Source organism: Pelmatolapia mariae, linkage group LG5, assembly GCF_036321145.2.
Source record: "Pelmatolapia mariae isolate MD_Pm_ZW linkage group LG5, Pm_UMD_F_2, whole genome shotgun sequence".
NCBI classification, from domain to species: domain Eukaryota; kingdom Metazoa; phylum Chordata; class Actinopteri; order Cichliformes; family Cichlidae; genus Pelmatolapia; species Pelmatolapia mariae.
In genome coordinates, this window is record NC_086231.1 from 15,297,948 (window position 1) to 15,312,069 (window position 14,122).

The window sequence follows — 14,122 nt, forward strand, 5'->3', positions numbered from 1 at the left end:
TGACACATTCTGTTCTTGTTTCAGCAGAAGCTTTACAAAGGATTACTATCAGTGTGACTATAGTGTGATGACAGCTATTCTCAAATGTGCATCTGTGACTTGCATGTTCCACCTTGGTATATTTTTTGGAAATAGCCGGGCTACTACTTCAGCTAGCCATAATTTGCATTAGCTAAATCTTATCTTTTGCTCAAGAAAAACATCAAAGTTTGGAATTTAATCGAAAATGTCCCTTAAATGTGTGATGTTCTGCTTTGATTTTAAGCAGCAGATAATCAAACCAGCATGTAAAAGTTAAGCAACCACACCAGTATGTTTCTTTTTATGCATGCATTTATTTTATCTACTCAGTCCTATTTTTTTTTTCTTTTTCATATAATGCATAAAAATAACACCACTGGTAGACCTGTGAAATATATGCTCCCCCAAGTAATTGCATGAAAACAATCAACATGTGATTGTACATTCATCAGGTACAAGTGTCACATTTCAGCAGGTTTACAGTTTGAGGTGTTTTTAGTTTACAAGTTCACTCATATTCATTCTCTCAAATAATCTCGCATGCACACAGACACACAATTGCTGTACAAGATCACCCCAACAGAAAATGCATTTGCCTTTCTGTTAATTCACAGATAACATAGAATTCCTTAGTGTTTTTGGTCCAGAGTCCGTTTGTTAAATCCATTTGGCAAAAACTTTCTCTAATGGGATGTTTTAAAATCTGGAAGCAATCATCAATGTCCATAGATCTGAAGATGCCATCATGATTAAGACACAGAGGACACCTCTGTCTTGCTTGTTGAAACTGATGTCTCATCCTCCACCATGCCGCCCATTCCAATGGTGGATAGCATGCAGTTACGGAACTGAAAGACACAGCCAATTCAGAAACTCAGAAAATAGTAAAAGACTGAAAAACAGAGAATAAAACTATGAGAATACATAACACCAACCTGTTTGTTCATTAGCACGTAGATAACAGGGTTGTACAAAGCGGAGCTCTTTGCAAAGAAAGCAGGGAGGGCTGCAGTGAGGGCACTGAAAGCAGCTCCCTTGTTCAGGAAAATCCAACCAGCGAAGCTAGCATATGGTGTCCAAGCTACCAGGAAGCCCATGACCATCAAGACACACATACGGGTCACTTCCTTCTCAGCTTTCTGGGTAGAAGCTGAGTCCTGCTGCTGTGCTGCTGCCTGTCAAGTTTTTTCATTACAAATGTAATCAATAATAGCAAGGTGCAATAAATTCCACAGTAGCAATGGCTAGCTTGGTTAGATTAACTGGTCTATTATAAATAATTTAAGAACTCTAAGTATAGTATAGTTTGTTGTTATGTTACAGTGCTTGATGTAAAAAACCTCAGACTTCACTTACAGCTTTGACTGTCATCACAAGACTTCCATAAGTGAAGAAAATGATGAAGACAGGAACGAAGAAGTGGACAACAAACATGTAGATGACATATGACTCATTGTTGAAACCTGGAGCCAGTGTGTAGTAGTCAGGACCGCAGGAACACTGCATTCCCTCAGGAATGTACCTGTGAGATTAATTTTTTTAAAATCTCATGTATTTCTTCAATAAAATTAGCTTTTATCCAGCTTTTATTCAACATTCATAATATTTCAAGACCTTTACAACTAACTACTTCTTCATCTTGTTAATCTCCTTTGTGTAGTATTCTGACTGTTTTTTAAAATCATTATGATGAAATGAAAGAAATAGAAATTACCTGGACCAGCCAAAAAGTGGAGGTGCAGCACAAGCCATTGCCATGACCCATGTGAAGAAAACTCCAGCACCAGCATGAGCTCCAGAGAACTTGAAGCTTCCCATGGGTTTGCAGACCACAATGTATCTCTCAACAGCCAGGACAACAAGTGACCAGAGAGCAACTTCACCTGTAGACAGAAAAGGTGAGTTATTCATTGATATTGTATATCTGCCAATGAAATAGAAAGGATCCTGAAAAGGATCTGACTTCTTGCTTACCTCCAAGTGTGGCCATGAATCCCTCAATAGCACAGAAGGTGGGTCCAAGAATGAAGTAGCCATTAACAGCTGATGTGATGGTGATGGTGAATCCAAAGCAGCACATGATGAGTCCAGCCACAGCCAGGTTAACCAGGATATAGTTGAGAGGTTGCCGGAGCTTCTTGTTCTGAGCAGTTACGAACAATGTCAGGCCGTTGATGGGAGTCCCAGTGCAGATCAGGAAGAACATGTAGAAAGCTAGAAGTTTGTAAATTATCGGGTCTACCATATAATATTGAGTGTACTCAAAAGGACTTCTAACAATCCCGGTCCTGTTGGACATGGGAATGTAGAAGTTCTTGCCTTCAGTGCCATTGGGCTCAATTCCTCCTTCCCAAACCATCTTTGATAGTCAGCTGTTTAGCTGTGTCTGCGTAAAGAGTCTACTTGTGTGGACGGTGATGAGGTTTCAAATTACACCCTGTGATTTTTATACCTCTCCACTAACCCTGTCAAACAGCCAAAATTGGATTAGAGGATTGTGAGGTAGTGCAGAAGCTAAGAGGTCACTAATTAATCTTAACACCGGATAGACAGGACAGGGTCCAAACTAATTTGCTCCCCTTTCCATGTCCGGAGGAATTCTCTTAATCCTTACTCGAGAAAGGGAATTACGTTCCCTCAGCTTTTAAAGTCTGAAGAGACATTAATCATGAGCAAACACACAAATCATACCTGAAATATGAGAACTGTCTGTGTATATAAGAACAATAACATGTGTATTGATTTTAGAGTGTTAAATATATTAACTACAGCAGATAATGTTTAGTGATAGTGTGCTTTACATAGTCTGTGTCTTTTAATGTGAGCTATGTATGTGTTGAAATGAGTGTTTCAGCTGCTTCATCTGCCTTCTTCTAATCCAATTCACTGTGGGTGCTTTCTTTCCTAGAGTGCTTAACTACCCTACATTAAAATTTTTATGTGTTTATTATTTCAGACAAGACCTACAGTCAAGCGTTTTTCACCCTCACAGTCTGTCTCCATATGGAGGAACTTTAGGTGTCATTATCCTGATTGGATTAACCTCAGTATCTCACCTGTGGTAGCCTAGCTGTGATGTGGTAAAAGCTTACTGTCACAGGTCGGAAAGAAAATGTCCGGTAAAGACTTAGCCAATTTGTTGTCTTCTTTAAGCTACTGCAACACTATCAGTGGCAAAGAACATCTAATATCAGTTATCCTTCTGTTTATTTGACAGATAGAAAGGATAGATTATGATTGGGCTACATGATGGAGAAACCACGTCATTTCTCTGTTACCTGTGATTAATTCAGATCAACTTGCTTGTGATGTTCTGTTTACTCCCAGTTATGTGATTTTATATGATAATAAATTTAGTTTCTTTTACATTTTCAATATCATTTATTGCTAATTTAATTTTGGCTTTTGCTGACTGGTGTGAATATTCAATATGCTATCACTTTTGATCGACCTCTGTGTATTAACTGCCCTTTGGATGCTTAAACATATCTATACGTTGCAGATACATATATTAGTATTATTACATACACTAAGCATTCCCATTTTATTCTTTTTTGTCCTATAATAATCTTTCAATCTACTAGGGTTTGACTGTAGTAAGCAGCTAAATGCCTGATAGCTAAACGGATGACACTACAGTGGAAACCGGACTGCAGATAATACCTTTCAACCCTGACACACCTCAAGGTGCCTCAGGTGGTAGCCTCATTACCTGACCTCAGCTAACAAATTAAGAGAAAGACTTAAAACACGATTTACTGTTAAGATCATTAACAAATTTCTCTTAACCTCACCCAACCTGAAATCTAATTTCACTAAGTTGAGGTCGTCACCATTTATAAAATAAGGAACTGTAATTACATTAAGTGTTTGTTAATTCCTAGAGGTGTCCAGTAAAATACATCTACACCCTCATTTCCAACCAGACGAGGAGGTTGAAGTCCTTTGAACACCCACAGTTTAGTTTGGCAGACCTTTGTAGATTTCTTTATGTTTGTCCAAATCTGATCTGGACTTTCTCAACTACATCCTGGTCAACTTAGCTGTGGATGGACTGGAGATGATGTTTTCCAGGATTTCATGGCCACACACTAAGGTAAACTGCAACTGAAGACATAAAATATAAATACCTAAACTTTTTTGGTTCCTTCATATAATTTGTACCTCTTATACAGTAATAATGTCTATCGCTTATAAATTAATACTGGTTGTTCAAAGATATGGCTCACTACAGTCTGTACACAATGAAAAAGCTTCACTTTCACTATGGATTACAGATCCTATTGTTCTGAGTAATGTTAAAGGTTTGTGTGGTTTAAAATTGTAAGTATAAACAACAAGATTTAGGTAGTTTACAGAAAGAATCTACCTGGAACAGTTTTAAGTTTAATGCAACATTAAAACATTAAGTGTAAATAAGCAGTAAAGAACAAAGTGCAGTTAAAGGGTGCAGAAATTTAGATCATATTTAATGTAAAATATAATACAAGCAAATACCCTTTGTGGAACAATGAATGAATAATAATAAAATCACAATGGATGTTTTGTGCATGAATATATAAGATATAAATATATAGAAATATGACATCTAAAAGCACTGTAACTGTCTGTGTGATGACTGTGCTTCCAGATGGATGCGACAGACACAAGTCATCACTGATGCACTGATGCACTGTTGCTCGCTATTCTGTTGGACAGGAGCCATAAGCGCATCTCTAATGAGATTGAGCACAAACTTTGTCCTTACTCAATTTAATCTGTAAAATTTGATTAATTGCTGACATTCAACAGAAACTCTCTGTTTTTCTTAGCACCATTTCTTTCTGTTCTGCTTAAGAAACTCTTAGCCTCTTAAAAGTCTCCATTCCTACTCCTGTTTTTCACCTCAGAAGCTCTCTGTTAAGATACTTTGTGGATAACTTTAGTTTTAACCTGTATTTAATCTTACCTTTAAGGCAGCAGTTATCAAAAGACTTTACCACTTTAAGAATTTCCTTACAGTTTAGTTACCAGGAACATCTCTTTATACTATGAGATTTGGTGAATACGGCCAGTGATGTGCAGAAATTTGAGCCTTTTATCCTTAATGAGCTGCTTTGCTCAGCCATATTCTTAGGATGAGTGTCTTTCTTGAGGTCATTTTACAGAATCTCTGTTGAATAAATGATTGGGCTCTGACAAGAACACTTACTCTATAGTAGAAGTACAGAAGACAAAGTACCTGTTTGCTTCACAATATCAAGTATTAGAGTATAGTAGTATAAGCCTCCTACCAAGCCTACCTCCCACGCAGCACCAAGCCACAGGCTCAGCAGCCTAGAGAGTACAGCAGTCATAAAAGCAGATCTGACGAGCCTGTCAGAAAGACAGAGCTACAATGAGAAGTAGTCTGATCAGGGCAAAGTAGAACATGAAATAACAAATTAGTATTCCAGCTGTAACAAGTAACAAGTTGTTGCAATAAAGTGAGACGCTGCTCTCAAAGCACCATTTAATCTGCACTGTTATTGTAAATTCCAACTCTACTTAAGTATTAACTGGAAATTTTAAAATGTGAAATCTTTGCTTAGTCCACTACAGTGACTGTGAAAGTTTGGCTGCCCTTGTAGTCAAGGGGACAGTTTAAATTTGAATATTGTACTCAGTTTAGATCTGTGGTGTTTTATGTTAAGGGAAATGAATGTTTTGTTTTTAGGAGCAGAGAAAAATATATTATTAGGATGTGATTTCATATGTGAAGCATAGGTGATAAAGTCTATTTATTTTAATGAGTAAGAACTTAACTATCTAAATGTGGTTATTGTAGTTATTATAGGGTATTTGCTAAATGCATAATGACTGTGTTATTAATTAAACCAGAACTAAGAGAACTAACCTGAAAATTATGGATTTAAAATGAAAAACTTTGGGCTTTCTGCCTTTGTCATACCAATTTTAATTTTACATGTTTTGTTTAGAGTTATTAGCATTCATGTAATCATTATAGTTTATTCATTTATTTATTTATTTATTTTTATTCATTCTTGGGATGAACTAGGATTTGGGAAAAAAGGGTTTTTTTTTGCATTTTTCCATCAGTGTCCAGTCTTTTTAATTCTCTTAAATTATCTGGAAATTTCAAAAATGTAGCACAATTACGATTTTTTAATACAACATTCCTAATGAGGATATTTGGGATTTGTTTAAGTTCATGTAGTGGTGAACATTTACTCTCTCTACAGCAGCAGGACTTGTCTACTTTGCAAAGATCAGTGGAATATTGTCTATGTACATTTAAATTACTTCTTGGTTTCTTAAAAATTCAAAACTGGAAACTGGCTGCAGTGATTTAATAAGCAGAAGAAGTTTTAACCTATCAAGTAAGAGTAATCAAAAGTAAAAGTACTCCTTATACATAACAGCTCATATCAGAATTATATATTTTCTGTACTCATTGGTGATGGAATAATAAAAGTAAAAAAAGGATAAGTATAGAAAAATGTATTTACTTTATGTTCTATAAGTATATAATGTAGGCAGCTTGTGAAATTACTTGGAATGTATAAACATAGTACATCAGTTTTTATGCTTTGATTGTTTATTATTATAATAAAAGTTTATTCTTCTGTAGAATAAAATTTGAATGCAAATAAATCTAATATTATTTTTTTTATCTTATCTTTATCTTTTTTATCTTTATCTTAGAAAATATATGACTATATGACATTTTCACACATTTAAAATACATTCAATTAAAAATGTTAATAATGTGTTAATAAAGTCCAATGCATGTTAGATATGTTGTGTGGTTCATTTTTTTCCTTTTTGCAGAGTTTTAACAGGGGTGTCAAGGAGCTACTTCAATGCTAGAAACACCCTACACTCTAAAACAACATTTTCTTGATTAAGACACCGCTCTATTCCAACCAGAAACTAAATACCCCTCTGCAAGCTGAAGCTTAGTCCTTCATGATGTGAACAGGATCTCTTCATCTTCAAAAAGCAAAGATGCACCCACTAAACCTAGATATGAACAGAACTGGTGAGGGCTAAAGGCAGAAATGTGAATTGAGCTCCAAGATATAACAATGTAATATTTTCACCTTGCAGTGGTAAAAAGCTGATCTTCATTTAGCCATTGGATTAATTAGAATCACCAATTAACCCCTAAAAATTGCATGTTTTTGTACTGTGGGAGGTAGCCAAAATACCCAAAGAACATGTATATTTCACACTGAAAGTCCCCAGTCGGTTGGTGGAGTCAAATTCAGGACCTTGCTGTGAGGCAACAGTGCTAACCACCGTGGCATCATGTTTAGGTATGAGAGAGTTAGTGGAGCTGGTAGAGTTGGTGGAGCCACTTGTGACTGAAGAACCATTAATGCCCTTGCCATAATTTAGTTTTGAATATCTCGAATGGTTTAGAATAATAGGACTTAGTTAGAACTGGGCTGGTCATTGCTCCAAATCACATGCCTTCAGGTCCCCAAAATGGAGACCTTTTTGCAGCCCCCCACACAAGGATTTCAAGAATTTGAAGACTCAAAAAGCAAACCACAACAATCAGATGCTGTTCCCCCAATCCAAAGACACCGGTAAAATAAATCCTCTTATCCAAAATCTTCATACAGTATATAATCCACCTCCTGCAGGAGATTGTGTTGCATTCTGAGTTGAGTCTGGCTGAAGCCAAAGTCCAGGCTCCCCTCTTTCCGGATCATTCCACCTATTGGAAATCTATGGCGTTATTTTTGTGCCACTATTCTGAGCGCACGTAAAAAAAAAAATTGCAGGTGCAAGTGTTGCATTTTGAGGAGAAATTTATTTTGAGCGAAGAAAAGCTAAATTTGAGTGAACAAAATTCATTGCTGCGTGCAAAAAATTTCAGTGTTTGCTATTATCCATACACATACCATACCTTATATATCATGTTTAACCCGAGTGACCACCCGGTGAGCTAGTGGGTAACAAGCAGAATGGGCCCTGATAACTTTATTCTTAACGATATATTTTGGTGCCTTGGTTTTCATCACATGGAAGTCTTTAGAATCGCTTTTAAGACGTCCTTTCATCCTAGACCAATTTGCCTTTGGGAGATGCAAAAAGTGGCAAAGAGACTAGTGAAAGTTTAGGTAAAATAAAAATAAATAAATAAATACGTAGATAGATATATAAAAAAATTATTAAATAAATATTTTAAGTGAATATGAATGTTTTTATAACTCAATATAGTTAAATGAATAAAAGTTTTTTCTAAGGACTATTTATTCTAAAGTGCTTCTATTTTATGCTTTTTAGTTTAATAAGATTATGTTTAACAAATGGAGTACAATGGAACCCCGACTTACGAAATTAATTTGTTCCCGAGGGTCTTTCGTAAGTCGAAAATTTTCGTAAGTCGAAGCACCTTTTTCCATCGCCTTTTCAGTGAGGCGATGCTGGCTGAAGACGAAGTTCTTGGTGGAGGAGGACCTCGCTTATATTTATCAATAATTTCTTTGTTTCCATCGAGAGCACTTTACGCTTCTTCTTTTCACTCGAATTACTTGCAGAAAGTTTTTTCGGCCCCATTATGAATGAATGATAGGCTAATTGCAAACGAAAAGCACACGAAATAGCGCACTGCAACAACAATACGTCTTTCACGTGGAACAGCGAAACGCAAGTACGAAAGCCACATGATTCGGAAGGCATTCTGGGCTCAGCCAGCGGATTTCGTTACGCGGGCATTTTGCCGTACCACGGGCAGAAATATTGCCGTTAAGTGCCTTCGTAACTTGAATTTTTCGTTAAATGGGGTCTTCGTAAGTCGGGGTTCCACTGTATTGTTATTTAACAGATTCAAAACCATGAACACCTGTTACCCTGCAAAGCAACTTGGTGACATGATCACGTGAAAAGAAGAGGACTGAAACATGGTTGGTTTAAGAAGACCTGCACCTTTGCCTCAGAAGATGAAGAGAGCGGATGGCAGCCTCACAGTGTTTTTATTTATAAAAAGTAATATTGTGACCAACAGAGTTCCCCTTATGTGTAAAGTCATTTTCATGTCAATGCACTAAGAAGGCATGAAGGTAATGTGTATAGTTTTATTATCTTTTGTTGCTGTTGCACTTTGTAGACTGACATCACTCCAATCCCAAGCTCCATATTTCAAGCATGTGCCCATTTAGTGCAATCCTACTGTCAAATCATTAAATGAACAACAGTAACCACAAGAAAGTGGATTTATCAATTTTATCCTGTTAATATTGTTTTATAAATATGTGAAGCAACACTCTTAGAGAACACCAAACCTCACAGTTGAAAAACTTACCCAGGATGCTTACCTCTTTCGCCTCTCATTTCCTCTCCACCCACTTCTGATGGATATATGGCAGGGATGTCTCTATAGATGGTCTGGGATGAGCATTGTCCACCTACAGAAAAATGTTTTCCAAGTGAAACAGAAAAAACAAAAAACACAGTTATAAATCTCTGTCATGAAAAAGCACTAGTTTCCTACTACAGTAGCTGTTTTGATGTTACTTTACTTACTCAGTGTTCCTCCTTTGTGTCATTTAATCATTATCTTAGATAATGCCTAAACACAACATTTAACCTTGAGACAGACAGGTGACCAGTTCAGGATGTGCCTTGCCTTTTCCTTTATGATGGGAATCTGCAACATCAGTAATGGGCAACAGAAACTGGTTTAAAAACAAGCTCTGATATGAATGACTGAGTTAACATGACAACTCACAACAAAAGACGTTCACTTTTTATCTTTAACCTAGACTTGCCTTTTTTCTCACTTATTTTGTCTCTCTCCATATTAATAACAAAGCTAAATGAAAATCAATGAAGCTTGCATGCTTTCCTATGCAGCACTGGATAATAAGCTAACTTCTAAGCTAATGTTTACTGATAAAATTATGTGAATAATTTGTTCGGTTACTTTTAATAATTGGATGAAAATCATTCAACATCACTATGTTCTGTGTTTGTTTTCTTGATTTGCTCTTCCAGGTGTTTTCTTTTGCCAGGTTCCTTCAGATGTTTCCTAGATGTTTCTAACAAAGTCTCGTCTGGGCTTCTTGTTCTTGAGTGTAACCAGAGGTTTGCACCATGATACAAAACCCTCTGGATTTCAATGAAGGCATCTCCTGTTCCTCCTCCAGAGTGTTCCAGACTTGGCTGATGTTGTTTTTTTTTTTAAAACATAAAAATAATTCTGCCACTGTCACTACATGTAGCTGGCTTCTTCTAAAGTTTTGTTTACCCCTGTGACAGATTTGTTTTTTTTTTAAGCCTAATGATTCATTTGTGATGAAGCAGAATGTCATGTCAAGGGAGCAGGAGTCACATGGCCTTTTCTAAATGAATTTAGAGCCTCTAGAAATGGCTGTGTAAAAAAAACATCAGTAATTCCTAAACAGCTAATGCAGAGGTTTTGTAAAAAACAAAAACAAAAACCCTTGAATTCAAGGTTAAACTATGTAATTCAATCACATATTGATTCTTTTATTAAAAAAATACTGTGGTGGTTTACAGAAGCATAACTATAGAAATGATGTCTCTGTCCTGCGTCACCATGTAAACCTATGTGTGACCGGTATGTAAAGCATGCGAGCTAATTCAGCCTTTAACTACATACATGTAGCTGCTTAAATTCACCAAGAAAGACAACGTCTTTCTAACTGTACTGAACCTGTAGTCAAAGGTCTACATGATAAAAATCTGTTAAAGCATATGTGACACAACAGCTTAGACTGACTTGTGCTCTGGTCTATAATTATTAACCCTTTTTCAAAAACAACAACCAATAATTATTTAATTGACAACAGGGAATTTGATTCAATGTAAACACATTTTGGCCAAAAAGATGTGAGCTGAAGTTTTAGCTTCAGCCTATGTTTTATACATAACACAGTCTAAATGAAATCCCTTTATTGACTAGATTTTATCAAAGCAAACACCAAGAAAAATGATAAATGAATAGGTAGTAAAACGAGATATAGAAGAGATAGCTTAGTAGGTAGCTCCATGATCAGAAGGTCGGGGGTCCACCAAACAGCTACCCTGAGGTACCCCTGAGCAAGGTACCGTCCCTACACACTGCTCCCTGGGTGCTGGATTGGTGGCTGCCCACTGCTTCACTGAGTGAATGGGTTAAATAAAGAGAGTAATTTCCCCACAGGGGATTAATAAAGCATACAAAGTAATAATAATGAAAAAAATAAATAAAATGGAATATTTCATCAACAAAAAATACTCATATTTCAGTTTTACATTTATTTAACACTTATTCTTAAACATTTTAAAGACACACCAAATCCTTTGAAGTCAGTAAAGTCACTTTTAGAATTTTACAGCTGTGTAGATTTTCCATGTAATTTGTGATTGTGTATAATGATCTTCACATTAAAAGAAAATCCACACACACTCTATTTCAATATCATTTAGTTTTGTTTTGTTTTTAAATATTTTGCCACATTATAAAGGTTGTTTTGCTTTAGTGATAATTTATTAATTTCAACTGTTTCTTTCAAAAATATTAGCTCCCTTTCTACTTTATTTTGAAGCTGTTCCAAACTTTACCCATATTTAGTGTAACTGACAAACAACAATTTAGACACATTACATGTGTCATTTATTTATAATATTTCCAGTTTAGAACCCACCACTGAAAGTTATGGAACCTGACAAGTAACCTTAAACCAGAGTCAACACTTCTTATTTGTACATAATGATTTTTTATACAGATGTGTACCATCAAGGTAAGTGCTCAGTCATGAGTGAGCTAGCATCAGTCTATCTTTTCATTAGTAATCTGTGATCTGCCATATCAAATGCATTTTTAAGATCAATAAACACCCCCAAAATGTACTCCTTGTTGTCATTTGCAATTTTTATAACGTATTTTCTACAATTTGAATGACACCCATTGAGGTGGCTATTCAATAAATCGCATTTTTCAATGAAATTATCATAACTTTTCAAAAACAAAAGACACATTTTTCTTTAATGGAAAAAATGCTTCTAATCACTTGCATAAATGAGAATGACTTCTACTGTTTTTATTTTACCTGGAAATATACTAGTACAGATAAAAATATGATTCAAATATGCAAACACATGTTTCTGTTTTACAGTAAAAACCTTAGCTAACCTTAGCCTTACCATATGCTAGTAATTAGCTATGTAAGCCGTATTATATAAGCAGAAAAACAATGATATTGACATTTATTAGTCCCTTAACAAACCCAACTAACCCCACTCAACCCTAGCACGGCCAAAACAGTCAGTTATAACATCTGAATAAGAAAACAAGATTAGCTTTTTCATTTCTCTGCAGGAAGAAAGAGACAAAATTTTAATAATCCATCCTACTGTAGCCTGCAGTCCTGTTCCCCGGTGCTAGAGTTCAAACACTGCGTTAAGACGACAAAACCGTTTCAGCCAATTAACACACATTAGCCTACTGTTACTGCGTATGCCTTTGGCTAAAGAATGCCTAAGTATAAATACATGCACTATAGTGAGCTAAAGCAACTGTACCAAACAAATCAGTGCACTATAGCTAACATTTTGAGTGATAATTAAGTGAGTAAAAGTCGGCGTTGGGAGTGCAGCTCACGTCATTTATTGAATAATACATGACTGAGAGAGTAACTGTTTTTCCCAGTATGGCTCATTAGGCTGAATGTTTTGTCTGCGTGGATTACAAAAAAGGGGGGAATCGCTTAAATATTGTAATATATCATATTTTGTCCGGAGAAACTACTTAATTAATTGATGAAGCGACACCTGTTGCCCCGGTTTGGTAGTCAAACGTCAGCACAATCCTCTGACACTATTGATCCTGCTGCTGTATCAAGCTGCATGTATTTAATAAATTCCTCCAACTAACTCAGAATATCAAAGAAGTTTTATAAGCTTTGGCATTTCCTCATATTTGGCGTAAGATATTGCATGCAGCACACTTACTCCGAGATTCACGCACGTCTAGATATTTATGGAACTCCAAAGTGTGTTGCGTTTATGTGCCTTTTTTGTACATGAGGAAAGCGTGTATATGGTTAGGAAAACTACATTTAAAAACACAACTCACCACGGGAGGCATAAAAAATAGTTGTATACCCATTTTGAAAAGCGAGTGTCCAGATAACTATCATTATATTCAAACAATAAACAAAATTATCAAAGTCACAACAACAACAACAACAAAAACAACGAGCATATTCACTACACTACGAGCTAGAATGCCAATCTACATATTGTTTTTGTGTTATAGCGAGTGTTTTTGACTAACCTGATCCCTGACTGTGGCTTATTTTGCGGTATTTAGGTGCGCCTGACGCTGAGGGATTTCTGTTTTTTTTTAATTCTCTGCCTCTGTCCTTTTCTTTTCTTCGGACCATCCATTTCGCGGTTTCTCTAAAAGTAATCTGTAGCAGAAGCAGGTAGATACTGGGAGCATTGCGAAAGAAGTGCACGGGTGCATGCGCACACACAGTATGTGAGTCTTTAGCGTGCAGCAGGGGACACCCAGTGGCGAGTTGCACTTGAAGTGAACTCCGAGAGGTCCGTTCATTTGTTACTGTTTGCAGTATTGCAGTTTGTGTAGTAACGGTTCACGCCAGGCCAAAACGACTCTCGGGACACCAGAAAATGTCCTTACAGTTCCGATGAGCTTCCTGCCGCTGAGGGTGGCGTTTATTAGACACACTCTAAGTAAATTAGAAATACTATATGACACCTGAAACAACCAAAATCATGCTGACACCGACGTTACATTTATGTAATGTCTGCGTGTCTATTCTAAGCTGTTAACTGTTGGCGTGAGTTCACGTATTCATGGTCAAATGTTAAACGTCTCCTTGAGGCGTTAATGAGGCATTGGACTAGTTGGCTGAATCACCTACTGTAACACCTACTGAAATAACAAAACTATAGCAATTAGGTCTTCACTTGTGTTGTTTTGTTCTATGACGTTTTGAATACACTCATTTTTTTCCTAATCTTTGTGTTTGACGCCACCACGCTGATGTGGTACTGAACACGCAACATGCATTGAAGTAAATAAGAGATACATCGCTACATCAACAGTCTTGCTTTACCATGAGTAATTGTCATAGGT

General features: G+C 36.3%; 1 protein-coding gene across 6 annotated transcripts; it reads right to left on the minus strand.

Annotated features, from left to right (window-relative positions):
- Positions 1-315: 315 nt before the first annotated feature.
- LOC134627587 (green-sensitive opsin-like) lies at positions 316-13,433 on the minus strand. 6 transcript variants are annotated; one of them, XM_065470819.1, is made up of 9 exons: positions 13,295-13,391; positions 9,538-9,661; positions 9,317-9,419; positions 5,295-5,376; positions 1,996-2,164; positions 1,736-1,904; positions 1,378-1,543; positions 957-1,196; positions 316-869 (listed from the first exon to the last, which is right to left on the minus strand). In XM_065470819.1, the coding sequence occupies exons 3-9, from the start codon at positions 9,343-9,345 to the stop codon at positions 771-773; spliced, it is 954 nt and encodes a 317-aa protein (XP_065326891.1). In that variant the 5' UTR covers positions 9,346-9,419; positions 9,538-9,661; positions 13,295-13,391; the 3' UTR covers positions 316-770. The 6 variants fall into 6 exon arrangements, with proteins under 6 accessions (XP_065326891.1, XP_063329886.1, XP_063329885.1 ...); XM_063473816.1 differs by lacking the exon at positions 9,538-9,661 and having other exon boundaries at positions 5,304-5,376; positions 13,295-13,433; XM_063473815.1 differs by lacking the exon at positions 9,538-9,661 and having other exon boundaries at positions 13,295-13,433.
- Positions 13,434-14,122: the final 689 nt, after the last annotated feature.